At 40.8% G+C, this 27223-nt stretch overlaps 1 protein-coding gene and 1 long non-coding RNA gene across 3 annotated transcripts in view; one reads left to right on the top strand and one right to left on the bottom strand.

The window, feature by feature from the left end:
- Positions 1 to 3745: 3745 nt before the first annotated feature.
- On the bottom strand, positions 3746 to 24092 carry Gtf2b (general transcription factor IIB). Of its 2 annotated transcripts, none has more exons than XM_059266362.1 (7): positions 23964 to 24092; positions 18382 to 18488; positions 11395 to 11528; positions 8586 to 8732; positions 8324 to 8453; positions 5014 to 5295; positions 3746 to 4222 (listed from the first exon to the last, which is right to left on the bottom strand). In XM_059266362.1, the coding sequence occupies exons 1-7, from the start codon at positions 23978 to 23980 to the stop codon at positions 4089 to 4091; spliced, it is 951 nt and encodes a 316-aa protein (XP_059122345.1). In that variant the 5' UTR covers positions 23981 to 24092; the 3' UTR covers positions 3746 to 4088. The 2 variants fall into 2 exon arrangements, with proteins under 2 accessions (XP_059122345.1, XP_059122346.1); XM_059266363.1 differs by lacking the exon at positions 23964 to 24092 and adding an exon at positions 23039 to 23141.
- A 69-nt stretch (positions 24093 to 24161) lies between these two features.
- The window catches only part of LOC131913621 (uncharacterized), a 54757-nt gene continuing 51695 nt past the window's right edge, over positions 24162 to 27223 (top strand). The window contains exon 1 of the long non-coding RNA XR_009379938.1: positions 24162 to 24455. This is a non-coding gene — a long non-coding RNA (uncharacterized LOC131913621). The remainder of the gene's footprint in view (positions 24456 to 27223) is intronic.

Below are 27223 nucleotides of genomic sequence, written 5' to 3'. Positions count from 1 at the left end.
ACACCTTTAATCCCAGCACTCGGGAGGCAGAGCCAGGTGGATCTCTGTGAGTTCGAGGCCAGCCTGTGCTACAGAGTGAGTTCCAGGAAAAGCTCAAAGCTACACAGAGAAACCCTGTCGGAAAGAAAGCTGCCACAAAATCCTAAAGAGAATGGAGTGACTCACATCTATCATCCCACCACTTGGAAGGCTGAGGTGAAAGGGTTTCAAATTCCAGGCTCCATAAAGAGATGCTATTCAGAAAGCCAAATCATACACACAACGGCTCCAAGAGCAGTTAAGAACTCCCTGATAGCTGACTGCATGAAGATTCCTGGAAGATGGAGTGCCCAAAGTAGGTCTGAAGTTCTGTCCTTAGCACATGCTTTGACCATCGGGCTGTTTACCTGTGTCCTTTTATAAGTAACAAGCTGGTAAACATGTTTCCTTGGGCCCTGCTTTATGAATTAATGAAATTAAAGTGAGAGCTTCAATTTTCAGTCAGCTGACTACTGTCTGCAATTTGCATCTGAAGTGGGACTCAGTTTTGAACCTGTGGAATCAGACAATACCTCCAAGTAGGTAGTGTTGGAAATGATTCCTAAGTAATGTCTTTTTAGGTATTACTTGGTATATAGGGAAATACTCCCTCACACATACCCTGCACACATGTACACAGGCAAACACACACACAGTCAGGGATTCGTGAGGGAAAAGTTTATTCCTCTCAGTCATACTTTCATTTTCTGTCAGAAGCCTCTTGAAACTAGTTTAAAGGCCACTCCTCCCCCACCCAGACCATGAAAATGTAATGAAGTATGTGAAAGACACCGGGGTCTCTCTGACCTGGAGATCAACTGATAATGCCTTTATTGGGATGCCATGCAATCCTGATATCCTGAGGATCTGTGTGGGTATCTGGGGGTCGGGGAGTCTTTTAGTAGACTTTCAGCTCAACAATTGGTAGTTGAGACTAAAATCCAGCATCAGGAAAAGTCAGGGCCACTGACAATTGGAAATATTAACATGGGGCATACAGAAGCCTTTTGCCTGGATTAGGACCAGATGGGTACTAGGCTGACCCCTTCAGCTGTTCATCTTGATAATTAAAGTAAATCTCACACCTGTGATAGAAAATTAGCTCAGGACCCAAAGATAGCCGCGGATAGAGTACATTTACTGCTGTAAACACAAAGGCTTACTGTCAAGAGGCATTGAGTTGCCGGAGTTTTTAGTTTGGAAGAATAGCTAAAGGGCAATTTCTAATTAACTCCTTGTCACTGGGCTGATTTAAATTATTTTATTTGAATGTTTGTGCTGTGCAATTTGTGTTCCCATGTGTGCAGGCACACATGGACATGCATGTAAAGGCTCAAGGTTGACCTCAGGTGACTCTTGACCACTTTCTACCTTATATATTGAGGCACAGTCTCTTGACAACCCAGAACTCATCTGTTGCCTGCTACTCTGCCTAGCCATCTTGCTCTTGGGAGTTCCAGGTAGGCTCTCACACCTACCCAGTTTTTCAAGTGTGTTCTGTAGAGTAAAACTCAGTTTATGTGACAAGGGTTTTATTTTAGCCCTTTTCTCCAATCCCCTAGAAGAATTTACTCCCCCCCCCCCTTCTTTTTTCAAAACAGGGTTTCTCTGTGTAGCCCTGGCTGTTTTGGAACACACTCTGTAGACCAGGCTGGCCTCCAACTCAAGAAATTTACCTGTCTCTGCCTCGAGAATGCTGGGATTAAAGGCGTGTGCAACCACTGTCTGGCTAGAATTCACACTTAAAAGCTTTTTTGTAAGAAGCTATATATAAGTTTTGGCTCTAAATATTGTCTTTAGTAGAATTCTACTTGAATACAGCTGACCTCAGTACTGAAGCACATTTCTGTAAAATTATCCCGTGGTCTGGCTTCGTGTAAAGAAAGGTTTCTATCAAGAAACCTCAGTCCCACGTCAGCTACTAAGTGAATGCAGGTAGGTCTTTTCATTTCTAGAGGTTTCTCTGATATAAGAAGAAAGGGGGAGAGAGGACCAGTGTGATAGGGAAGAAGTGCAAAGGTTCCTCCATCTTGTATTCTTGCCGAGACCAGTTCAGGTTTAACTAGAATTTGATCTCCTTGATGGAGAATCCCATGGAAAATTATCAGACACTCTAGGAACCCAATGTCAAGATGCTCTTGCTAACTTAATTTCTGTTAACTGCCTGCTTGTACAGAACCCTTTCCAGTTAAGCCCTCATCTTAGCTTCTGTCAAATTGCTTGCTTACTCTTAACACACCTCCTCACCCCTGCAGCTGCTGAACGAGATGCCAGGGCATGGTTTCTGCCTTCAAAACCCCACTTGGGGCAATACTTGGGTCCCTAAATATCTGAGTGTAGTCTCAGCCTGGTGGAATACTTTCCATTGGTTATAAACTGTGTCTGAGTGGAGGATTCCCTGGAACACCAGTACTGAAAGAGTCTATGAAACTGACAACCAAGTACTTGAATTCAGTAATAACAGACTATTATGCTGGGTGGTGGTGGCGCACGCCTTTAATCCCAGCACTTGGGAGGCAGAGCCAGGCGGATCTCTGTGAGTTCGAGGCCAGCCTGGGCTACCAAGTGAGTTCCAGGAAAGGCGCAAAGCTACACAGAGAAACCCTGTCTCGAAAAACCAAAAAAAAAAAAAAAAGACTATTAACCAAGGAGCTTCCAAGGTGAGTGTTTTAAGGCATTCTGTGCTAACATGCACAGAATGGATTTGTTTTACCGGTGTGGAAAGCTAATTACCAACTTGCAAATCAGCTTAAGGAAACAAAATGACCTAAGTCTAGACAACTTAGGGGGTTCTATTTTCCACCTTTCCTTAGGACTGACCTATAGTAATTGCCAAAGCCACACTTTTACGACCTACTTATGATGGCAGATTGTAGTCATCTCTGGCCTGGGACCTATGTGATCCTCACTAAAGCCCAGGGAACACATAAAGGTACTGTTGCTCTCATTCTGCGTGTGATGGGAGACACTGGGGATAGGGAAACATGGGAGAGAGACTCCTTCGGTCTTACTCTGGGGTAGGAGATGGGCTCGACCTACCTAGAGCTTCATCGCAATATAAGCACCCTATGTTTCACTGAAGGAAGAAATAATGGTCATGTCCCCATGCCCATCCTCCTCCCATGACCAGCAGAATAACAGGGTTAAAATTAAAAGTCCTTTATGGATCAAGATCTGAATCCACCTCCCTGTAGAGTGAGAACCAGCAGTGTACATTAGTGATGTCTAAGTTACCTGTTCAAATTAAATAAATGGCAAAATTTTTAGTTTTCTCATCTAGTGCCTAGGTAAGAGACTTTCAACACTGCCATGCAAAATACTTGGAATATTATGAATGGTATGGACTAAATTCCTAAATACTCCTAGGGCCCAGTAATTCTCATACAAAATACACCACCCTTGGCATATCCCAAATAAATATAACTAAGAAAAGAACCTTAGACAAGCTGGTTTTGTAAAATGATTAACATTCCAAATTTAATTTTGTTGGTTATTTCATGATCCTTTCTGCTCACTAGCTCATTGAGAACAAGCTTTCACTGCCTCGCAACCTGATGCTTTTCAAGGCCAAGCTCATCACTTCTCACACACAACCTCTGACGTGTGCCTGTGGTTTGGATACTCACACTGCAAAATGTGTTGTAGACGTTAACAGTGGTACTCAAGCTTTTGCTATTTATTAAAATTGAAGAACCTCAATATAAAAAGGATGGGAAACAAGGCTTGCTCAGGTCTATTTCCTGTAATGTGCAAGATTTACAATTATTATAAATTACAAATTTCATAGTATTATAACAAGTTTTAGTTTTGAAAATGTTTTATTTGAGAATTACATATATCAATATCTTCCAAAATACTGTTTCCTAATCACTAAAAAAGAAAGCAGATTCAGTAAGAAATTTAAATCATTAAATATGTTGCACTAATATATACATACAGAATGCTAAGTAATAATATTTAGCTCTGGAATGCGTACCATCTTTTTCCTCATTAAAGGCTCAACCAACACAATGTAGAGACTATGTATAAAGTTCCATGTACATGAGAGTGTGACACTTGGTTGCCTCAGCTTATAACTGGGGCAGTTTGTCCACTGGGGTGTCAAACTTGAAGTCTGAAGGGAAGAGATCAGGAGCCCGAGGGTAGATCAGTCTGTAGGACTGTCTGATTGTAACATCAGCAACACCAGCAATATCTCCAATTTCTAAAGGACAAAAAGCAAGACTCAGTTGATCTGCTCAAACTCTTACTACCAAAGTGGAAACCAAAACAAAAAGCAACCCCTCAATTTCACTTTTTAAAATTGACAATGGAAATATAGTCTAAAAGGTATAATAGGAGTCAAAGTCAATACAAATAAGTGATACTGGCAGGCCCTTTTGAAGGTGTCTTAGTAATACTAATAGACATAATATATGCAAAACAACCCAGAGCATGGCACTATGAGTGACAGGTATTGTTACCAGGCTGAGACAACATATCTATCTATCATATGCAAAGCTGGGTTTATCCCTAGGATGCCATACAGATCATCCTCAGCTACACGGCAAGTTTGAGACCCTGCCTCAAAAAAATCAAAAATGGTGAAGGGCCATGAGGTACGATCCCTCCCTGAGGGCCCACTGACAATTAATAGTGGCTGGTAAAGAGGTGCCATTTTCTTCAGTGATGTAACCACTAGTAAGCTGCCCGTGCTCCAATAAATAAGTCTCCCCTGAAAGATAAATAAGTCAAACAGGAAAAAGGAGACTTGTATTCAAGAAAGACTATGCCTCTAAATAATCACTTAAAAGCAAAATACTGTATTTTCTTCAGGTGTCTTTGTTTTGTTTTGAGGTGCACACTCAGCAGATATGAATGGGTGTGAATGGGACTATATCTCATCCTATTTCCTTCTGTGTTAATGCTTCTTAAGGATTCTGAATAGTTAGCCTTCTTCACCATCAACTCCCAGCCTTGCCATCTCTCTGGCACACTTCCTAATAAAGATCCTACCTTTCTGTGTCCGCTTCTCAGCTGATGCCTGGGAAGCCATGTAAATAGCTGCCGCTGCCACAGAGATCGGGCTCCTGCCAGGAACCAAGTCCAGCTCCACAGCCTTTCGGGCTATGTGTGTAGCTGCCATCTGCACTTGCTTGGGGAGGCAAAGGTTGGAGCAGAACCTGGACATAAAGTCCCCAGTTGTGATCAGATCCACACTGGTTTCCAAAGCTTTCAAAATCAGTTTAAAACAGCGGCCAATTTCTTTCTTAGAAATTCGAGATACAGCACATATTTCTAAAAGAGAAAAATTCAGAAGCCACAGAGTTCATTTTATAATTTATCACTTTTTATTACAAAAATAAAATATTCTAGTTGTAAAAAATTCAATCACAGCTTAAAGACCCTAATCCTCTCAGCAATATTTCCCATGGAACTTACTTATTTAAAATTTCTCCATTTATATTTTTGCCATACTTTAAATTTAGGCTGTATTCTTTTGAAATAAAAATTTATCTAGTTCAATTTATACAAATAAGTTTCTCTAAGTAAACAAAAACTTCCTGGATAGCTATATATTAATCTTTGTAAGGAATGTTCTAAGGAGAAGAAAGTAGTCAAGCTGAAGAATGCCAAGTGCATATGCATCTGTCTACATGCTATCTCTAAATAAGCTAAAATGTTAGCCACTGCTTGAGTTACAGTAAAAAAGATGTCTTCACTCTTCACTTTGACATAGGAAAACTTGAAAGATACTCATTGGATACATGGTGAATGTAGTGTCCAGCCTGGACCTGGGCAGTGAAAGTCAGTGAACATATAGCAACACTGGGAGTAGGCTGTCCTGTGCTCCTGCATAAACACAAGCTTGAGAAACCCAGCAGTGATCTCAAAGTCTTTGACTTGCACAAAACTGCAAACATTAGACCTCAAAAAAAAAAAAAAAAAAAAAAACGAAAAATGAAATTACACTGAGATCTTCCTTCCAAGACTTGACCCCTCATATATCAGACCTAAGTAGTTTTCATCACTAGCTACAGATGTAACTCCGATGTAAAGCCTCTGCAAGATGTCAGGGCTTCAGGCCCACAAAATGGAGTCAGGTGGACAGTGGACTTAAAATGATGCCACCTGCTAAAGCAGCTTGCAAAGAACTTTTTGTCAAAGAACACAATAAAGACCCACTGTCAAATGCCATTGTCTTAGGGTTCCTATTGCTGTGAAGAGACACCACACCCAGGGCAACTCTGTAACATTTAATTGTGATGGTGGCTTACAGTTCAGAAGTTTAGTCCATTATCATCACGGTACAACATGGTGGCATGCAGGAGTCATGGTGCTGGCTACATCTTGATCAGAAGGCAACAGGAAATGGATACTGGGTGTGGCTTGAGCATATGAAACCTCAAAGCCTGCCTCCACAGTGACACACTTCCTCCAACAAGGCCACACCCACTCCAACAAACCCATAACTCCTAATAGTGCTACTTTGGGGGACCATTTTCTTTCAAAACACCACATTCCGCTCCCTGGCCCCAAAAGAGCTTGTAGTCATATCATAATGCAAAAATGCCTTCAGTCCACCTTCAGAAGTCCTCATAGTCTATCACAGTCTCAACAATGTTAAAAGTTCAAAGTGTCTTCTGACAGTCATGCAATCTCTTAACTGTAATCCCCTGTAAAATTTAAATCAAAAAGCAGATCACATACTTCCAACATGGATGGCACAAGACATACATTACCATTCCAAAACATTGGGAAAGGAAGGTAATGAACCAGCTGGGCAAATTCTAAACTCTGCATCTCCATGTCTGATGTTAAAACACTCTTCAAATCTCCAACTCCTTTCAGCTTTGTTGACTACAACACATTTCTCTTGAACTGGTTCCACTCCCTGTTGGCATCTCTCCTCAGCAGGTATCCCACAACTCTAGCATCTCCAACATCTTGGGTATCTTGGTTCTCCAAGGCAATCCAGTCTTCAACTTCACAGCTTCATGCTGTGGCCTCTAGGCTTCCATTTAAGGACACCTCTGATACATGCCCAGCCTCATCAGCTTTCCCTAGTCACAGAGGCAAATTCAATAGCCCCTTTTCTCTATCCTTAACTCTAAATCCAGAACCATGTGGCTGAAGCTGCCAAGTTCTGTTGCTTGCTGGGGCTTGACCATGGCCCCCTCTTTCATTTACATCTTCACTAGCTTTCTAGTTTTGATGGTTTCCTTCACTGCCTAAGCATAGCTGTCCTGGAACTAGCACAGTAGACCAGGCTGGCCTCAAACTCGAGAGGTCTGCCAGCTTCTGCCTTCTGAGTGCTGGGATTAAAGGTGTGCACCACCACACCTGGCTCTAAGCTTTTCTTTAGTTCCGTTTTACAAGTTGGAAACTAGCAGGGTGGGATCTTGCCCTGAGGTCACCACTCCCATTATTCCATATCCTTTATCTTCTTGAACACAGGACTTAGCTCCATTCCACTTTCTGGTGCTCCTTTTCTCTTCAAATATTTTTCCTTGCTCAGTTTGCTCATTTTCATAATATATCCTCATTAGAGTTAACACTGGTAACCATACAACAGAGTCTATACTAGGTTGTCTGCTAACAGAATTAATCCAAATCTTTTCACTTTAGCCTCAGGCAGATTCTTCAGACAAAGGCAAAGAGTAGCCACATTCTTCACCAAAATATCACAACAGCGATCTCTAGGCCACATACTAACATTCTTCTCCTCTGAAACCTCTTGAGCCAGCCCCCCATAGTTCAAATTAACTCAGCACCACTGTCTTCCATGCTCCTACTAGGATGGCCCATTAAGTACAACTTAAAGCATTCAAAGTCCCATGGTCTACATTCCTTTAAACAAAAGCATGGTGAGGCCTATTACAGCAATACCCCAGTCCCTGGTACCAACTTCTGTTTTAGGGTTTATATTGCTGTGAAGACACACCATGACTACAACTCTTATAAAGGGAAACATTTAACTGGGGTAGCAGAAGTTTAATCCATTATCATGATGCAAGAGGTGGCATGTAGGCAGTCATGGTGCTGACTACATCTTGATCAGAAGGCAACAGGAAGTAGACTGACACACTGGGTGTATCTTGAACATAATATGAGCCTGCCTCCACAATGACACACTTCCTCCAAGGCCACATCCACTCTAACAAACCCGTATCTCCTAATAGTTCCACTTCCTTTGGGGGCCATTTTCCTTCAAACCACCACAGCTGTGTACACGGATTACTGCATGCTATGCTGAAGACAAGCACTATGTATTATGTGTCAAAGCTGCCTGACAGTACTCTACTTGGTGCAATTGAAGCCTTACCTTTAAATGTCCTTGGAACTCCTTCTTGTCTACAGGCAATATACAGACAAGCAGAAGCTATTGCATCATTAGCTCTTCCCTTCAGGCTCTTCTGCTCATATACTTGCTTGAATAAATTATTTGTTCGATCCTTCAAAGTAGAGAAACTAAGTTTAATTAAATCTAGGCCATTTAATTACTTACAATATCAAATTTTGATGTGTTCATTAAATTATGCAAAGTAAATGTCAGAATGGCTTAAAGCAGATGGACAAGAACTTACAACTATATTTCGAGGGAGGTTGATTCTGTCTGCCATGGTCGTAATTTCCTTGAAGGCATTCATCATTGCTCTATCAGAACTACTCATTGTTCTCCGGTTCTGATACTTAGAATTGCCAAACTCATCAAAACTTGCAGCTCCTGTACCCTATAAGACAAAGAGTTAACCTTGGTGAACATTTCTGGAAAATTTGAACAATTTCTATGAAATGTGATTTACACAATCTGACTACATATGTCCAGTGGAGTCTGTGTCTCAAACAGACATTTCCAGGTGAAGATGCTTTAAAGAAGTTTGTTTCCCAGACACCTAAATAAATCTAAACAATTGTTCCAGAACACAGAAAATAGAAATGAAAGTCCAATTGAATTTATAGACAATACAAAATATAAATGTCAGAAAACAGAATGCAAAAGCATATTAAATATAGATACAAAATCACGTAAAGACTAGTCAATACATGAAAGACACCAATTAGAGAATCCAATAGTTAATATAAAATGTTATGGTCACAGGTCTAAGAAAAATCACATGATCTCTAAAGGTACCATATAAACCTAAGTGAACAAAACTCAAAATGCAATCTTGATAAAGCCTCATAATATTAGAAATGGGCACTTCTCTGTGTATAAAAACCATTCTCCCAGGCCTAAAGCAAGCATTCTGGTTAGTGGTAAAAGGCTTCAGCTGCACTAAGTAAAGATCACAGCTAGGTGGCTTTGATGCTTAACACTAATACTTGTTAACTGATGGTAAAGGTCAAACTCATGACAGAAGTGCACACTAAAGTCACCATGCTGTAACATGGCATTGCAAAAGACACTAAAAGTATAACTGAAGCACTGTGAAGGAAACCACAAGATATTTGTAGGCACTATGTCTATGAGCCAAAAACCCCAACAAAGCTATTAAAAAAATGCTACTACTATAAATACCAAGAGTTCGTTAAAGCAAAAGCATTGATGAGATCTGAAGCCTCATATATATAATTCCTCTATTCCAGTGACTATAGGAATAAAATTATGTGTATGTTAATTCTTGCATTTAGTTTCTCAAAAGAAGCTAGGTGTGCAGATCATGCTGGTGTATGCCTTTAATCCCAGAACTTAAGAGGTAGAGACAAGGCAGAGACAAGGCACATCTCTGAGTTCAAGACCGACCTGATCTACAGAGTGAGTTCCAGGACAGCCAGGGATACACAGAGAAACCCTGTCTTGAAATACAAAACAACAACAAAAATAGACAAGACTGATATCTTCCTGTCTACTCAGCCTGTTTTGTTTAACCTGCCTTTAAGAGAACAATGTAACAACCAACCTTACTTGCCATGGATTTCCCATGTAGTCAACTTGTACAGCATAAACTAATGCAGAGCTGTGATCTTAAATTATGACTCTTCTGCCAGGCAGTGGTGGCACGCTACCTTTAATCCCAGCACCCAGGAGGCAGAGGCAGGCGGATCTCTGTGAGCTGAGGTCAGCCTGGTCTACAGAGTGAGTTCCAGGACAGCCAGGACTATTAGATAGAAAAACCCTGTCTCAAAAAAACTCTTCCATGCCCATGATACAATGTGTATCTGTTTGTATGTGTGTTATGACAATTTGCTGAAGACAGCAGATACAGGTTGAAAGCAGTAGTATAAAAATTAATATCTGTAGGTGTATATGACAGTATACAGATCTGCTTCAAAAGAGGGCATCAGATGCCCTGAAATTGAAGTTATGATAGTTGTGAGCCACCATGTGGGTGCTGGGAACCAAATCCAGGTCCTCCACAAGAGTATCAATTGCTCTTAACTTCTGAGCCATCTCTCTAGCCCCAATAATTTTTCAATAATTTTTTTTTTTTTGGTTTTTCGAGACAGGGTTTCTCTGGGTAGCTTTGCGCCTTTCCTGGAACTCACTTTGGAGACCAGGCTGGCCTCAAACTCACAAAGATCCGCCTGCCTCTGCCTCCCGAGTGCTGGGATTAAAGGCATGCGCCACCACCGCCCGGCTTCAATAGTTTTTTTTATAATGACCTTTTAAAATAAAAGTCATTACACTGAGCATGTTGGCACATGCCTCTAATCCTAGCACTTGGGAGGCAGCAGCAAGTGGATCTATTAGTTCAAGGCTAGCAGTTACAGGCCAACCAGGGCTATACAGTGATATTCTGCCTCAAAGAAGCGAACAAAAACAGACTGTGCAGTAGTTAAAGTTCTAAAGTAGCATACACTTCCTTGATTAGTCTTTCAGGGACAGTCATCCACATTAACCAGCAATGTAGCCTAGGGAGACTCTCCATCCTGGCCTGCTGTCTGCAGGTGATGCACAAAGCTCAAGGTTGCAGTTCTGTGAGTTCATACATATGGTGGGAGTGTGGCCTGGTTCCAAATCTGGGGGAAACTGATGTTCATGGTACATCTCCCCAGAAAAAGGCTTATACAACAACTATAGAGAATATAATTTTGTTTTGTAATTGTCCATATATGGGTAGTTTGCCTGCATGTATGCCTGTGCACCAATGCATGACTATTGCCAGTAGAGGCCAGAAGGATCCCCTAGAACTAGAGTTACGGTTTGTGAATCACACTATGGATCCTGGGAATTAAGATTATTAGATTTGTGTATTGATTCCATGTTCTTCCCACTATGATGGAAAAAGAACATCCAAATTGGTAGACTTCCACAGTGGTAACAATGGTAAATCTTATTCCCAAAGTCAAGAGTATTCTTTGGGTTAATGACTGACACTTTTGCAAAAAATCCTAACTTTTTAGATCTTTATGTCATCTCCCCTTGGTATTCCTGCTAAGTGGAATTATTACCTTGCCAATCATGGTAGACAAATCTCCATCACTCAGAAGAGGATTCTGAGAATCTCCAACTCGAGATGGGTCTTTTGTTGCTTTATCATTGCTGAAAGTTCTCCATTCAGATCCCACATCGATAACCCGGTCCCCTAAGAAGGTAAGCACAGTTACTCACTTAGCCAGGAACAAGACTGACCTCCCCATGCTGGCTAATAGTTAGCATCTCACCATGGCCATCTGGGCTCCAGCTTAGACATCCTGTCTTACATGTCTGCTCTGAAGCATTTACCAGCTATGTTAGTCTAGTAATGAACTATGTAAACAGTATGCTATCATTATTCATATCCCAACTCTTAGAAGAAAAAACTGGTTCAAAATAACAAAAAGAAAAAGTTGGTGTGGAAGTCTGTGTCTATAATCCTAGGATTTGGGAGGCTGAGGCATAATAGAGAAATCAAGGCTACACTGGCAACATATACATAGCAAGACCTTGCCTCAAAAATCAAAGCAAAACAGTAAAACTGTTCTTATGTGATACAAAGAAAAACAATGAAGCCAGGTGTAGTGGAGCAAGCCTTTTGTCTCAGCACTCAGATGATGGAGGCAGGCAGACATCCGGATCCCCATGAATTCCAGACCAGCCAGGGCTACACAGAGAGACCTTGTCTCAATACACAGAGAGACCTTGTCTCAAATGAGAGAGAGGAGAGGAGAGGAGAGGAGAGGAGAGGAGAGGAGAGGAGAGGAGAGGAGAGGAGAGAGAGAGAGAGAGAGAGAGAGAGAGAGAGAGAGAGAGAGAGAGAGAGAGAATGAGAATGAATGATTCAGAGTAAAATTTTAAACTTTTCAGTCAAAGAGGCTGTAGCTAGGTATGTGATATCAAAACACCTGACATGAATAGGTATGAGTGGCCACTGCTTTAGTGGGACAAGTTCAGTGTCTGGAATATCTTTGAAGCAGATATCAGAGATAGCACTGAATACTTAAACACATGCTGGTCAGTGTGCCCATTGTAACTGTTATCATTTAATCCCCAGAGTTATATAAACCCAGGTATCACTTTCACTATTACTTCCCAAATGATGTTAATTGACCAAAGATCACACAGCCAGAAGTGAAAAATGTATCATGTTCCAAACCTATTCCACTAAACTCTTTCAATGAATTGTGCAACAGGGCAGTTAAAAACACACTGTGTTCATCTTTGCCAGCAATTACAATGAGTTTCAGTATGGACAGTCAACGAATACAATGATTACAAGTGTGAGACTAAGCCGCTGCTTAGTTTTGGAAAAATTATTTAACTTAAAAAAAATTTAGATGGAGGGCTGAGGAGGTAGTTCAGTAGTTAAGAGCACATGCCTTTTCACCAGAGGGCCCAAATCTGTTTCTCAGCACCCACATCAGGTGGCTCACAACCACCTGAAACCAGCTCCAGAGGATCCACACTCTCTCTCCATGAGAACTCTACTCCTGTGCACACATCCACACACAGACAGACATATACAAATAATTTAAAATAAAACTCTTAATTTTTAATTACATTTACTTATTTTGTGTGTTGGGGGTACATATATCATACATGTGTGGAAGTCAGAGGACAATTCTCTCCTTCTGCCATGTGGGTTCAGGTAGATGACTTAGATGTCAGGCTTGGTGGGAAGCACTCATAACTGGTGAGCCATCTTGATGGCCCCAGTTAGTTCATTTCTATGCCTTATTTCCTCAGCTTTAGATTTCCCCAGTAACTTTACATTTTAAAGACTGTAAAGGATAAATGAGTTAATGCACATGTATAATGCATGTAAACTTTTTCAAACCCTTAGACTTTAAAAGACCCCAGGGCTCTGCAGCAGCTACTTAGTAACAAAGGAAAATGGAGTGGAATGATAATTTCAATGAAGATCGTATCAAATCTTTATAGACTACATTAATTAAAATGCACATATACAAAATAGCAATTATAACCTAAACCTAGTGATGTACTTCAAGAAAGTAGGTAACTATATAACAGAATGATTTGTTAATGAAGGCTTCTGATAAATTCAGTTTTCTTTGAACTTCCAGAGAACCTGAAAGTAACCAGAATATTGCCCAGACAATCATGTCTGGGTGAAGGAAGACCAGCATGAGAGGCAGTGTCCTCGCCTGCCATCTCCATATGCACTGAGGAAAAGCAAGGAAGCAGGAGCAAAGACCCCGGTTAGAAGGCATTTTAACATGTCAGCCTGACTGTGGCTCCAAGAAAGGACAATGTTAAGTGAAAGTGATGCTATGAGGTTCCCATGTGCTTCCAGAAAGTCAGTAAGGCCAACTTTCCTAGTCAGCAAAGAAAAACAAAACCATGCACAAACATAAATTACTGTGGCCTTCAAGCCAGAGTTACCAAATTTGAAAGGTTAAAAAGATAAATGTCATTAACTTCTATGTAGTTGTATATACACAAAGCATGTATTTTTTTCAAGCCTTGAGCATGCGAGTCAAGTGTTCTCTAAACTACACTGTCAGCCCTATTTCTGCTTTTATTTTGAGGCAAGGTCTCAGGAAATTGTGCAGGCCAGCCTGGGACTCATTCTAGCCCAGGCAGGTGTTTAACCCTGTCTCAGCCTCCCTAGTAGCTGCAATTAATTATAGTCCTGTGCCACTAGGCCTACCTACCTGTTATGTTTTCAAGGGACAAAAATGAATATATCAAGAAAACAGTACAGGTGGGAAGGCATGCAGGTGTGCCCACACGATGTAATTCTACCTGCATATTTGAAGATAAAGAACCAGCAAGCTGAAATGCTTCATTTCATAACATTTTCCTTTTGGCATCAAAGTACCTTTTACGGATAGCTTTATACTGCTTTTAAAAAGACAAAATGGACTTTAAAAATAATAATTATAAGGTAGCCTAGTATATAGTATATATAAACAGATAACCCAGCAATGGGCAATGGAGTACACTTTTCCAAATATGTGGAATGATCTAAATGACTCACTCAAGAAATCTGGTTTATACTAAGAACCATTCCCTTTTAGACATAATTGTTCAAAACAGCATTTATAAGAATCAAACTTCCAAGGCAATTCAAAGAGCAGAACATAAAAGTATAAATAATTCAAAAAGTCATGCACATGAGTAATGACAAGACACAGGACTGACTATTCAGAAGAAAGTCTGAATATATAAAGGATTCCCACTTAAAATCCAAATGAGGCAGTATTCTAAAAGTTTCCCTGGAAGAAAAGTGCAATTCAGAATCACTTCAAGGGGAAAGTGACATAAGGTAGCCCTAATGTTTAGATACTACAATCTCTGACAAAGAGGAAGCCTGTGTGTAATCAACCTTTGACAGCAAGAAGCCTATCAGTTAGCAAGCACACACGCACACACCCTCAAGTATCCTAGAAACAGAAACGTGCCAATTGACTTTGTACATTTCAACCAGATGGGAATTCTCCATGCAAACTCTGTTGGTAGCACTGACATAGGCATAAACTATCACTGCAAGCACTGTCTCCATCTCTGGGTCAAGACTTAACAGGCTTTTACTCAGAAAAAGAAAGTCCCACCCAGCACATGTCACTGCACTGTGGTATGTAAACCAGAACAAAGAGTGGCATCTAAAGAGCATTTCATCATGCTCTAAAGACATAAATTTCATCTCTATTTTTTGAGAAACAAAGGAGAATAACTGTCAAAAATCATTCTTACTAGTTCAAAGCAGTCATCACTCTAGCACCTACCTTTTGACTTGTCAATGACTGAATTTTGGAAGAAAAGGTCAAAATGACTCATTTCTGTTTCAAATCTATTTTCTTTACGTTACTTTTAAAAAGATGAATGTAAATTTGTCAATGACTGAATTTTGGAAGAAAAGGTCAAAATGACTCATTTCTGTTTCAAATCTATTTTCTTTAAGTTACTTTTAAAAAGATGAATGTAAGCAGTGAACATGACATGATGTTAACTGGATATGGAACTACTAATTTTAAGCAATATTAGTGTGAAATCCTAATTCATAAGGTATGACATTAATTCTCTTTTCTCAGCAGTGTTGATGTTTAAATAATGTTTACTGGGGGGGTGGTAGAGCACTTGCTTAGCAAGCGCAAGGCCCTGGGTTCGGTCCTCAGCTCCAAAAAAAATAAAAAATAAAAAATAAATAATGTTTAGCTAACAGGATAGGCATTCATTCTACCATTCAGCTATACTCCCTAGCCCCAATTTTATCTTCTAATAGCTACAACTGTGGCTACAGACTTAATATTTTGCTGATTATAAATCAACATACAAGCAATGTACAAGGTTAAATTTATGAACAAACTGATGCCCTAAATATTGTACTCTATCTACTGTTGAACTTCTATAGTGACACTATGACATTAGAATCTAGTTGGGGGCAGGGACTTACTACAAAATTGTTTGACTCAGCAGTTTCACAGAAGGAAGGAAGCTCTGCCTCATTGGCCTGCTTAGTCACAACTCATCTCAAGAAGCACCAAAGGGTCAGGTATGGTGACACACTCCTCTAATCCTAATAAGGAGACTGAGGTAGGCAAAGCTCTGAGTGACAGGCCAGGCAGAGGTACAGGGAGATGGCTCAGTGGGTAAAAGGGCTTCTGCATAACCATGAGGACCCAAGTTCAGATTGTGAGCACCCATTTAAAAACTTCAGCATGGCCACACATTTGTAAACCAGGCGCAGGGGGTGTGGGTGGAGACAAAGGAATCTCTGGGGCCTGCTTGTCAGCAAGCCTCAATGAAGAGCTACAAGCTCTGGGTTCACTGAGAGACTCTGTCTTAAGTGACTAAGGTGGAAAATGATAGAGGACATCCTCTGACCTCTGCCAGCTGACAAACACATGTACACACGTGCACACCACAACACACACAAATCAGTGATAAGACAACGAATGCCAAATCATAGCACTTCAATGTATTCTATAATTCAAACGAAGGTTAAGTCAAACAGACCACTATTATACTGAACAGTTACGTGACTGGTTCACATGCCAAAGTGGAATGGATTTCTGTAGTCTCCCAATCTGAGTGGGTCTTAAGACTTTACTGACCAATCCCAGTGCACTCTGGTCTAGACATAGCTTTTGGCTTCCTTCAAAAGATACTTGCATTCCTGATAGTCCCTTTTTAAATCAAGTATCATGTAGAAAACATGACTACTCTATGGGAACTCCATGCCTAGTTTATTCTGTTTTTATTAAGAAATTCTGGTGTGATTAAACAGCCCATGTTAATTTTTTCTCACCACTGTCTTCCTGAGTGTATTCTCAAGAGTCATTCCACAGTTGCGGCATCTCTACATAACAAACAATGGCACTGCTACCTAATCAACAAACTAATTACTCCACTCTACCTTACGGGTGACAGGTTTGCTTTGACATGAGTACAAGATAGTAATAAAACAAACACTATAAAATGTTGCAATATGGCAACTTGCATGCCACTTACAGTACTGTTGAGTTCCAACTCTACAACTAAAGTTTACAGTACAACTGAGTGACAGAGCCAAGTGATAAGAGCACGCCCGTGGTTTCTGCTGCAATTACTAACCGGTTAAGATGATATGAAACAAGTGATTATGGGCATGTTCCAATATACTTTATGTGCTACAAAATTTAAACATGTACTACTTTCTTGCGTCCAAAAATAGTATTATTTCAATTGTTCTCAATCACTTGAAAGTGTAAAAGCCACTTTTAGCATGAAAGCCATGTTAAGAACATGTGTTAACAATGTGCTGACATCAGAAACAATAGATCTCAATTTCTATTAGTAATTCTATATGCTCTAAAACTCCTGCCATAAGCTAATCAATGGGGGGGGGGGGAGTCTCAAATATTCAGTGGTAATAACAAACAAAACCTTCCCGGTATAGGTCTGAAGTAAGCAGCCTTCTTGGGTGAATGACATTAAATAAAACATTTCCACAGTACATGTTACCAACATTTGTCACAGTTCTCAAGGCTAATAGCAAATTTATTCTGAAGTGACTCAAATTGCTCAAAGGCTGGGAATCCAGGTCAGCGATAGAGTGCCTGCCTAACATGAGCGGCCCTGTGCTACACTGGCAGTACTTCAAGACAAAACAAAGTAACAAACCGCTCACTAGTACTTCTGTTCTCTGCTACTGCTGCTGCTGCTGACAACATCCTAGCTTTTTGTGTGAGTTTAAGTCTCTTCTGGGTATCTAGATTAGGGAGCAAACAGGCATAAAACTGAAACTGTATTTGTTTTTCTTTTTGCAGTAGTGGGGATTGAACCAAGGGGCTCTCCCAGTGCTAGGCAAGCATGTTCCCACTAGCTATATTCTCAGCCCTAAAAGTAAAATTTTAAGATATGGCATATTCGAACAATAACAATTTAAACTAGATATTCTATATCCTGATGCCATATTAACAGATCTTTTTATTTCACTACAAGGCATTGGATAAGCCTCAATATTATTACTCTGAATTCTACCATATTTATTTTAGAAAGCATACAAGTGGCACAAAAGTTAGGTATTTATTAGTTATTGAGTACCACTCCATCTCCTCACACACACACCTTCCATTAACTATTTAAAACTAAAAATGCAAATACTGTTGGCTTTTCATTTCTTTTTTTGTTTTGTTTTTTGAGGCAGGTTTCTCCATGTAGTGCTGGCTGCCCTGGAATTCAGTCTAAGACCAGGCTGGCCTTGAACGAAGAGATCTACCTGCCTCTGCCTCCTCAGTGCTGGGATTAAAGGTGTGCACCACCACTGCTCAGTGAGCCTTTTCCTTTTAGGTTGCACCGACCTTATAAAACATGCAGTGGTTACATACATGCAATGGTACACGGTATGTCTGGAGGCTCTTACGCATTTCTATTTCTCTTTTTACTTTATCCTAACTGTGACTTGCTTGTGTGAGGTGAGAGCCGTCAAAACGTATTCATTAAAATTTTGGAAACTGTACAAAAGCAAAGTACTATGGATTATGATTTAAATTAAAACCTTAATAGCTGCTTACCTACAACTAGGCCGCATTCAGGACAGATCATATCGCCAGCTCTGTAGTCCTCCACTAAAATTGCATCTGGATGATTTGGACATGTGACTCTTGGGAGAGCATCCAAACTACATGAAAAAAAAAAAAAAACCACATTTTTATATTTATTTTCCAACTAATATGAAACAAGTCTGAGTTTTATTGTTTTCTAGTAATAGGCAAGCGGCTAAGATTTCTGAAAACCTTGATTAATATAATGACAACTTATAATTGTAATAACCAGCAGCATTTGCATATAATTATCTAGCTTGTGCTCTTTGCTATTTATTTCTCTTGTTAGAAAATAACGATTTTTTTTTCTACTTGTTAGCCACCTTAATGACAGATTTGCATAGCACACTAAAGCCAACACACATTTGAATGAAAGACAGTCAGATGTAGCTGTGCTGACCTTAACGTCTGACATTTCAGTTAGTCCAGAATTGAGGATTGTAGCTTTTACAAACTAGTTTTGCTGGGCATGCTAACACATGCTATAGTCCCAGCACTTGAGGCTGAAGTAGGATTCCTTGAATCTAAGACTTCAAGATCAGCCCAGACAAAAGACACAAGTATCTTCACAAGTTAAACACAAAATTAAAAATCTGGATAACCATACAAAGAAGGAAACTAGATTCCTATCTCTTACCCTGTGCAAACATCAATTCAAAATGGACCAAAGACCTTCATGTAAGATCTGAACTTTGGGGCTGGAGAGATAGCTCCGAGGCTGAGTGCTTACTGCTTTCAGAAGACCTGAGTTCATTTCCCAGCACCCATACGGTGGCTCACAACCACCCATAACTCTAGCTCCAAGGAGTCTGATACCTTCTTCTGGCCTCCAAGGTTACCAGGCACACACTGATACAAAAACAAAAGTAATCGGACACTTTGAAAGCGTTAGGAGAAACAGGTAAAAACACGTCAAGATGTAGGTATAGCAAGTGCTTTCTTAAAAGGAGCCTAGTAGCACAGGATATAATGCCAAGAACTGAGAAGAGTGACTACATACAAAAATGTAAACAGCATCCACACTGCAAAGAAAACAATCAGCAGAGTCAACACGGTGTGCAGAATGGGAGGAAAACCTCTGCCAGTGACATAGGAAGCAGTATTAGTATCAAGAATCAATATGGGGTACTCCAAAACTTGAAATGCACACCACCCAATCAACAAGTGGACTAATGAATGACAGTTCTCTAAAAAAGGAAACACAAATGGTTAATATTTGTAAATGTAGTCAGTATCTTTAGCCACTGGGGAAATGAAATGAAAACTGTTTTTTATCTCATCCCAGCCAGAATGGGAATTATCTAGAAAACAAATGACAACAAATAGTATGGCAAATGTGGAAAAGAAGAATTATCACACACTGCTGATGGAAAGATAAACTGTTAAAGCTGCCATGGGTTTTTCTCCAAAGACAAATCATAGGGCTGGCGAGATGGCTCAGTGGGTAGAAGTGCTTGTTGCCAGGCCTGAAGACTTGAGTTCAGCCACTGGGACCCATGTCGGGGAGGGAGAAAACCAACTTCCATAGGTGGTCCTCTGATGTTGTTAGGGGAGAAAGCAGAACCCCACAGGTTGCCCTAACTCACACCTTGGCACAGGCCCTTCCCCCCAATAAATAAATAAATAAATACACTAATATAATTTTTAAAAATACAACTATATAATAGACTACACAACTCCTAGGCAGATACCTGAAGGCTGTAAGTAATCACACAGACACTTGAATACCCATGTTCATCCGTAATAATGTTACGAAGTGGAGTCAGCTGCAGGGTCAAGAACTGTGGTACCAATACATAGCCTTAAAGAATGAAGTCCCAGGAAATGAATGTAACTTGAAAGCATTAGACTAAGTGAATAAACCAGAATCAGAAAAACAAGGGCAGCATGATTCTCTCATGTGTGGAATTTGTATTCAAGTTTACATGTGTGTATACACATATCCATACATGTTACATATGTATGTAGGACCTGAAAGAAAAAAAGGGAACTATAAGCGGGGAAGGAGGAAGAGAGAGGGCCAGAAGGAGGCATTATTTGGGAGAAGTGAACCAGTATGAAGGTGGATGTTAGGATTGACTAATAATAAGATGTAATGACACTATAATGTAAGACATGCCATAATGAGATCCATTATATTGCATGCTAATCTAAGAAACTAATTTAAAGCAAAAAATAATATGATTGCAAAGCTAACATATTTACTTAAGAGTTATGATATTTGTAACATATTATTTTCCTTTTATTCTTTTAAAAGACAGGTGTTGCTCTATAGTCCTGTTGTCCTTAAACTCACTATACAGCCCAGGCTGGCATCAAACTAGGAGCAATCCTTTTGCCTCAGCCTCCTGAAGTAAGATCACAGGGGTGTGCCACAAAGCCCAGGGGCTCGTGATATTAATAATTTTCTTATTTATTTTATCTTGAACACTAAAAGTTTGGGAAAATTGATTAACCTTAAATGACTTGATAAAACAAGCTTTTAAAGTCACAAAGATTCCTAGTAAAAACTTAAATATTATCTCTGGAAGGTGTGAGCCCTCTTCTAAAATTCACTTGACATGGATATAGCAAATGGTTATGTTAGTCATCACAAGCATATACTTAAAACACAAAATTAACTGTTCCTTCAATATGTAAATAGACATTTGTGGTTTAGGATCAAGTTTCTCATGCTGGCTGGTATAATTCAGAATGTTTTAAGCACTAACATTGTTTTTTATCCATTTATTTTGAAAGGTATATATTTATATATACATATATGTGTATATGTATATGCACTGCATGCACGTCTAGGACCCAGAGGTCAGCAAAGGCATCAAATCCCCTCAAAGTGCAGTTCCCATTTTGGTGCCAGATCCTCTGCAAGAGCAGCAAGTGCTCTTGATACTGAGCCGTCTCTCCGGCTCCCTAACTACCAACTTCCAAGTCACATGGAAAATTGATTAAAAAAAAAAAAAAAATCACACAATAACCACCAAATTTACTTACTTAATTAAAATATATCTTGGACTTTTCTAATTGGGAAAAAGGGAAAGGGCAGAAATTGCTTTATACTTGTAGTTATTCTGGAAATTTTTAGAAAAAAATAAATTATGAAAAATAAAAGTAGTACATAAAAACTGAAAAGATGCTGATATAAAGGAAAATGTTAGCAAAATAAGGGTAGTTATCGGTAAACGAAGCATGAAGTTAACCTAACAGCACGCTAAGGAGTAGCATAGTTGAGTACTACTAACAAGCCAGCTGTGATGGAGAAGGCCTGTAATCCCAGTATGCAGGAAGCAGAGCTAGGTTTGCCACCAACTCAAGGCCATCCTAATAATGATACATAGTGAGTTCCTGTGCAGCTTGGACTCTAGTGAGACTGTCTCAAAAAGAAAAACAAACAAAACAATAAAAGTAGGTCAAGGGGGCTGGGATTGGAGCTCAGTAGATAATAACTATATATAGTGAGTTCCAGGGCAACTTAGACAATAGTCTCAAAAAGCAAAAAAAAAAACAAAAACAAAACAAAAACCCAACAACCAATAAAAGTAGGTAAAGGGACTGGGAATGTAGCTTAGTGGGAGAATGCTCGCCTACCATAAACAAGATCCTGGGCTCAGTCCCTAGCACTTAAAAAAGGGAAACAGAAAAAGCTTGCAGTGTATTTAGATGATAATGGAATTATTTATTTTAAGTGTGGGTATTCTGTCTGCATGTATGTGTGAATCATGTGCATGGCCTGGTACGGGCAGAGATAAGAGGGCAATAGATCCCCTGGAACTGGAGTGAAGAGTTTGTGAGTTCCCATATGGGTGCTGGAAATTGAACTCAAGTTCTCTGGAAAAACAACCAGTGCTCTTAACCATGGAGCCATCTCTTCAGCCCCATATATATTTCCCATATATATTTTTAATAATCAATTTGCACAACATCCTGCAAGATAGGCACTCTCTTCATCTCACAGAGCATGGTCAGAAAATGATTTACCTGAAGTCAGAATAAGTATCGGGCTTCAATCTGAATACTAACCAGTTTCAAGGCTAAGTGACTATATACCATCCCCCAGGACAAACACTAAGACAGAAATCTAACACTGACCTCTCTTTATTCCCACTGATGGAAAAATTTGAAGGTAGTAACAGGAATGACACAAATTTAAAAGCTGGATGATGGGCTGGGCATATCAGCAATCCCACCACTTTCCAGATGGAGATAGGAGAATTCTAGGCCAGGAATACAAAATGAAAACTAGCTGTCCAGAAAAAAAATAAATTTCAAGGAACTTTTTTAAATGGCAAAAAAAAAAAAAAAACGGTTTAAAAATTGTAACCAATGAGTTTACTATGTGTACTATTTAACTACAATTTGTGTTTCAAGAATACAGAGGTTCCTATTCCACAAGATGACAAGCTGTACCTACATATGACCACATTCAGTTTCCAAGTTGACAGTCATGGGAAAATTTCATTTTTGATAATTTGGAGAAGCTGTTTCCATGTCCCTACAAGGAAACCTTACCTGACAAAACCCATCCAGATTGAATGATTAAATCTAATTTTAAAATAAATTAGAATCGGTAAGCAAGGGTGCCAATGGCTTTACTTCCACACAAATAGTTGAAGGGGCTCCCCATGTTTACCTTTCCCCTTTTAAGATACACAGTCTTTGAGGTTCCCAGAAAGGGCCTGCACTTCTGTGAATAATGGCTTCCCATGGTGACGTTTGTCAATTCCACACACAGTAACCACCTCAGAAAAAACGTACCAGGGGTGTAGAACTTAATTTGATACGTCAATACACTCTGCGTTAACTAGAGACAAATGGAATGATGATCAGAAATAAGTATCCTAGGCACTCGAAAGGTCAACACACTGGCATGACTCAGTTTACACATATGCCAGAATACTATTATCTACCTCACAGTGGTTACAAGAAATATAATTAGGGTCTGCAAAGCACTTTGCAGGTCACAAGATTAAAGGCTGTCTCTGAGGACACAGCACGCATTTCCTGTAGATATTAAGAACACTACGTTTTAAAAAATACATTAAAAATGACTTCCAGCATATGTAATTAATTTTTTGCAGACAACATCTCCTTCGGAGTACGCAATGACAGTTCGGTTTTTTTTGGGGGGAGGGGTAGCCTTTAGGAGAGAATGATTCAAGTCTCCGTATGTGCTTTCCTTTCCACTTCGGGGGGGGGGGGGGCACCGGGCTGGCGACCCGTTTCCACCGGGCTACCAATGCTGACGTTTCCCAACTTTCTAGCTGTCAGGTCCACGGGGACCTAGAACGTCGCTTCCCCAGCTCTCTGGAAAGGAGGCGGTGTCCTAGACCCTCCGATGGGGTGGGCCGCAGTCGGCGAAATACACAGAAAACATTAACATGACACAAAGGCGGTGGAGGGGTCCGGAGAGACACGGAGGCCGGGACTGCGCAGAGCCGCGGGGACGAACCCGGGCCGCGGCGACTCAGGCGAGCGGGGGACGCCTGTGGCGGCCGTCTGAGGAGCCTCGGCCCCGCGACCCCCGGCTGCACTCGTCCCCAGGCCGCCGCACTCACCGGCTGGTCGACGCCATCTTCGAGGCTCTGCCAACAGCTTCTCCCAAAGCAGGAAGCGACACTGGCGGCGAGATGCCCCGAGCCGGGCTTTTATGCGCGAGTCGCTCGCGCGCAGTTTGCGCGGCTACGGGTCGGGAGGAAGGCCAAAAGGCATGCGTTCTCAGCGACCCGAGCTAAACGCTTCCTGTTTGGTTTTTTCCGGCTGTGTGACTGTCAACCGCAGCTTGCTGGGAGAAACTTTACACGCAGGAGACAGAGGCTGGAGGATCTCTGTGAGTTCGGGGGCAGCCTGATCTACACAGCGAGCTCCAGGACTACAGAGAGAGACTCTGTCTCAAACTAAACAAAACAAAAAACCGACCCAGGAAGCGTATCAGAGAATCCAGCGAATGAGCGAATGAGCTTGCATCAGAGTAAGTTCTCAAACAGACCGAATTAAAACTCGGAAGATTTGCCTTTGGTGGCTCTCTCCTGCGGTCGCGCACAAAGGAGGTAAGAGTATGAGGAGTTAGAGTCTCAAACAAAACACCATAAATATAAATAAGTGATAGATAAATAAAAAGATAGATAGATAAATAGATAAAACAAAACAACCTACAAGGGAATTCAGGCTGAATGAAACTGGCAAAGCCCTCACCTCAGACCGCTCCTTTACTTTCAAGTCAATTTTCCCTGTCTGAATTCGGAATAAAAAGAAATTAGCTTTTGTCTTCAGGAGCAGGAATCAATTCAGGTTTTGTCATCGACCAACAAGCTTCGAATTCCTACAGTCCCGTTACTTCAACAGTGTAGGGATAGAGCATATTTGCCTCGAAAACATTTGTAGAATTGACAGGAGATCAAGTAGCGCCCGTGACAGCAGTATATCATGGGAAGGAAGCAGAGTCTGACCCTGTCATGATCCATGTTGTCTGTCTTTCCCCATTATCATTGGACTGAAAGCTAAGAACAGAAAATGTAATAAAACAGCTAACGACTGGACAAGGGCCTAGATTGATTAGTCAGTTGAACTAGCATCAAAATGGAAATAATAAGGCAGGTCTTATGGTTCATCCTTGTCATCCTAGCACTTAGGAGGCAGAGGCAGGAGGTCCAGAGGTCCAGGCCAGCATGGGCTACAGAGTGAGAATCTGTCTCAGTTCCTGCCCCACTTACCTTCACAGAGGCGATAATGCTACTTTCTTGTGAACGAACCATCCGACACAGTCAGAATTAAAGTAACTGCAAGAGAGGCATCTTCCACTGTGATGAAAACTCAGATGTTAGTATTAGTAAACACTTCATTTGTCAGTGGAAATCAAATACCACTAAGTAGTCATTGTTCCCTTGAACAGAGGAGAAGCTACTTACTAGCTTCCTTTAAAGGACAAGCGGTGCTGGGAATGCAGGTCAGTTGTTGGATGGCTTGTCTAGAATGTGAGCAGGCCTGGGTTCAATCCCCAGTACTGCAGAAAACAGGTGTGACAGTGCAAATCTTAACATCACCACCTGGAAGATGGAGACAGGAAAAGGAGGAGTTCAAGGTCATCTTTGGATACCTAATGAATTTGAGGCTAGCCTGGGCTACAGGAAAGCCTGTCTTTTGTAAGCGCTCTGTGCCCGGAGTACTTTGCTCCAGGAGACTGTTTTACACAGCCTTTGACTCCATTTTGAGGGTGGAGAGTGACTACAGCATCTGGTTTCTTTCCACAGTGTGAGAATGTATTGAATAACAGTAGATTAGCAAGGCCCAGTAGGTTCAATGGTGGCAGTTTGTCATATAAGCCACCTAGTTTGGTAATCTGGCTGAGGCAATGCAGGTTCTTTTATTCCAACCCTAATTGCTAATGTTAACTATCCTATCGCACAGCACAGGGCACTTGTATCTGTCTATCTAGATGCATATGTGTGGCTTCCAGAATAACACAAGTTAAAGAGGCTGCAACAGAGTTTGAAAGGCAATAGAAGTGGTCTGAGAGAAAGGTTCTATTGATAACAAAACAGACCAGCAACTTGAGGAAGCTGAAGCTGGAGCTGCTAGAGTCAGAGCTTGAGTGTGATGCTGAAGAGTTTCAGATGCAAGGTGGAGGCTGAACTGGGATCTGAGAGTGGGAGATGGAGGGTCCAGGTCCAGAGAGGTGAAAGATGAATGAGCAGGCGGCCCAGCAGAGGCTAGACAGGAAGCTGAGCTGAAAAGGGTAATCAGGAAGTCCTCTGCTTGGCAGTCCTTGACTTATACACTAGGTGTCAGATGATAGGTTGGTGTGTGACCAAGATATCATACTGCCAGGTGTCTGTCTCTTTATAGGGTTCAAGTGAGGGAGTTGCACCCTTTCCTGGGCCTAGTGTGTCTGGTAAGTTCTTGGGCCTGTTTCCCAGATATGATTTTAATACAGCCATGTACCCTTAGAGTCTCAATTCACCCCCACACTTTATAGAGTAGCTCCTTTTTTTTTTTTTTTTTTTTTTTTTTTTTTTTTTTTTTTGAGGCAGGGTTTTCTCTGTGTAGTTTTGGTGCCTGTCCTGGATCTTGTTCTGTAGTCCAGGCTGGCCTCGAACTCCCAGAGATCTGCCTGGCTCTGCCTCCCGAGTGCTGGGATTAAAGGCGTGCGCCACCACCGCCCGGCTAGAGTAGCTCCTTTTATACTCCCAGGAATAAGTCATTTATCATTTTGTGCTGCATGGTAGTTTGCAGATCCATCCAGGGGCTGTAGTCATTCTCCTCCATCAAAATGGAGTCTAAAGCTGTTTGTAAAATGGAGTCTCCTGGGGTAAGGCACAGCCTAAGAAAACACTGTTTTACACAATGTGGGGTAATTCTGAATAGGCCATAGACACTATTTCAAAAACCTAAATTAATTAATTAAAGAAAAAGTATGGACCACACCTAAGGGCAGCCCCACCCCCACCCCCACCCCCGCCGTAGATGCCAACAAAGACAAAAGCAACCCAAAGGTAGTTTTGGAGATTTTTCTTTTTTGTCTTATACTGCTTTGTTTGGGCTTTTTTTTTAAAACCTTACCAGTCTTTTGCTTGTATATTATGGTTTCTAATTTTAAGTTTTCATGTGTATGTATATGTGTGCACACCTGGATAGGTGTTTCTTGTAATCTTTTTTCATTTTTTTTGTTAGTTTGTTGTAGTTATGGGTTTTGTTTTGTTTTGTTTTGCTCTTTGGGGGGCCTGACACCCAGCTCCCAAATTAATTACATGGAGTTTTATTTTTATAAATGCCCAGCCTTAGCTTGGCTTGTTTCTTGCCAGCTTTTCTTAACTTAAAT

The sequence above is a fragment of the Peromyscus eremicus genome, chromosome 6 (assembly GCF_949786415.1).
Source record: "Peromyscus eremicus chromosome 6, PerEre_H2_v1, whole genome shotgun sequence".
Lineage (NCBI taxonomy): Eukaryota > Metazoa > Chordata > Mammalia > Rodentia > Cricetidae > Peromyscus > Peromyscus eremicus.
Note: the sequence above shows the minus strand (reverse complement) of the source record. Positions and strands in the feature narration are given on the sequence as shown.

Coding starts and splice junctions, on each gene's coding strand:
- Gtf2b (XM_059266362.1), bottom strand. Junction 8,733..11,394: donor TGTCTACCATGATTGGCAAG/GTAATAATTCCA, acceptor TTTGTCTTATAG/GGTACAGGAGCTGCAAGTTT. Junction 5,296..8,323: donor AGTTCCAAGGACATTTAAAG/GTAAGGCTTCAA, acceptor TTTCTCTTTTAG/AAATATGTGCTGTATCTCGA.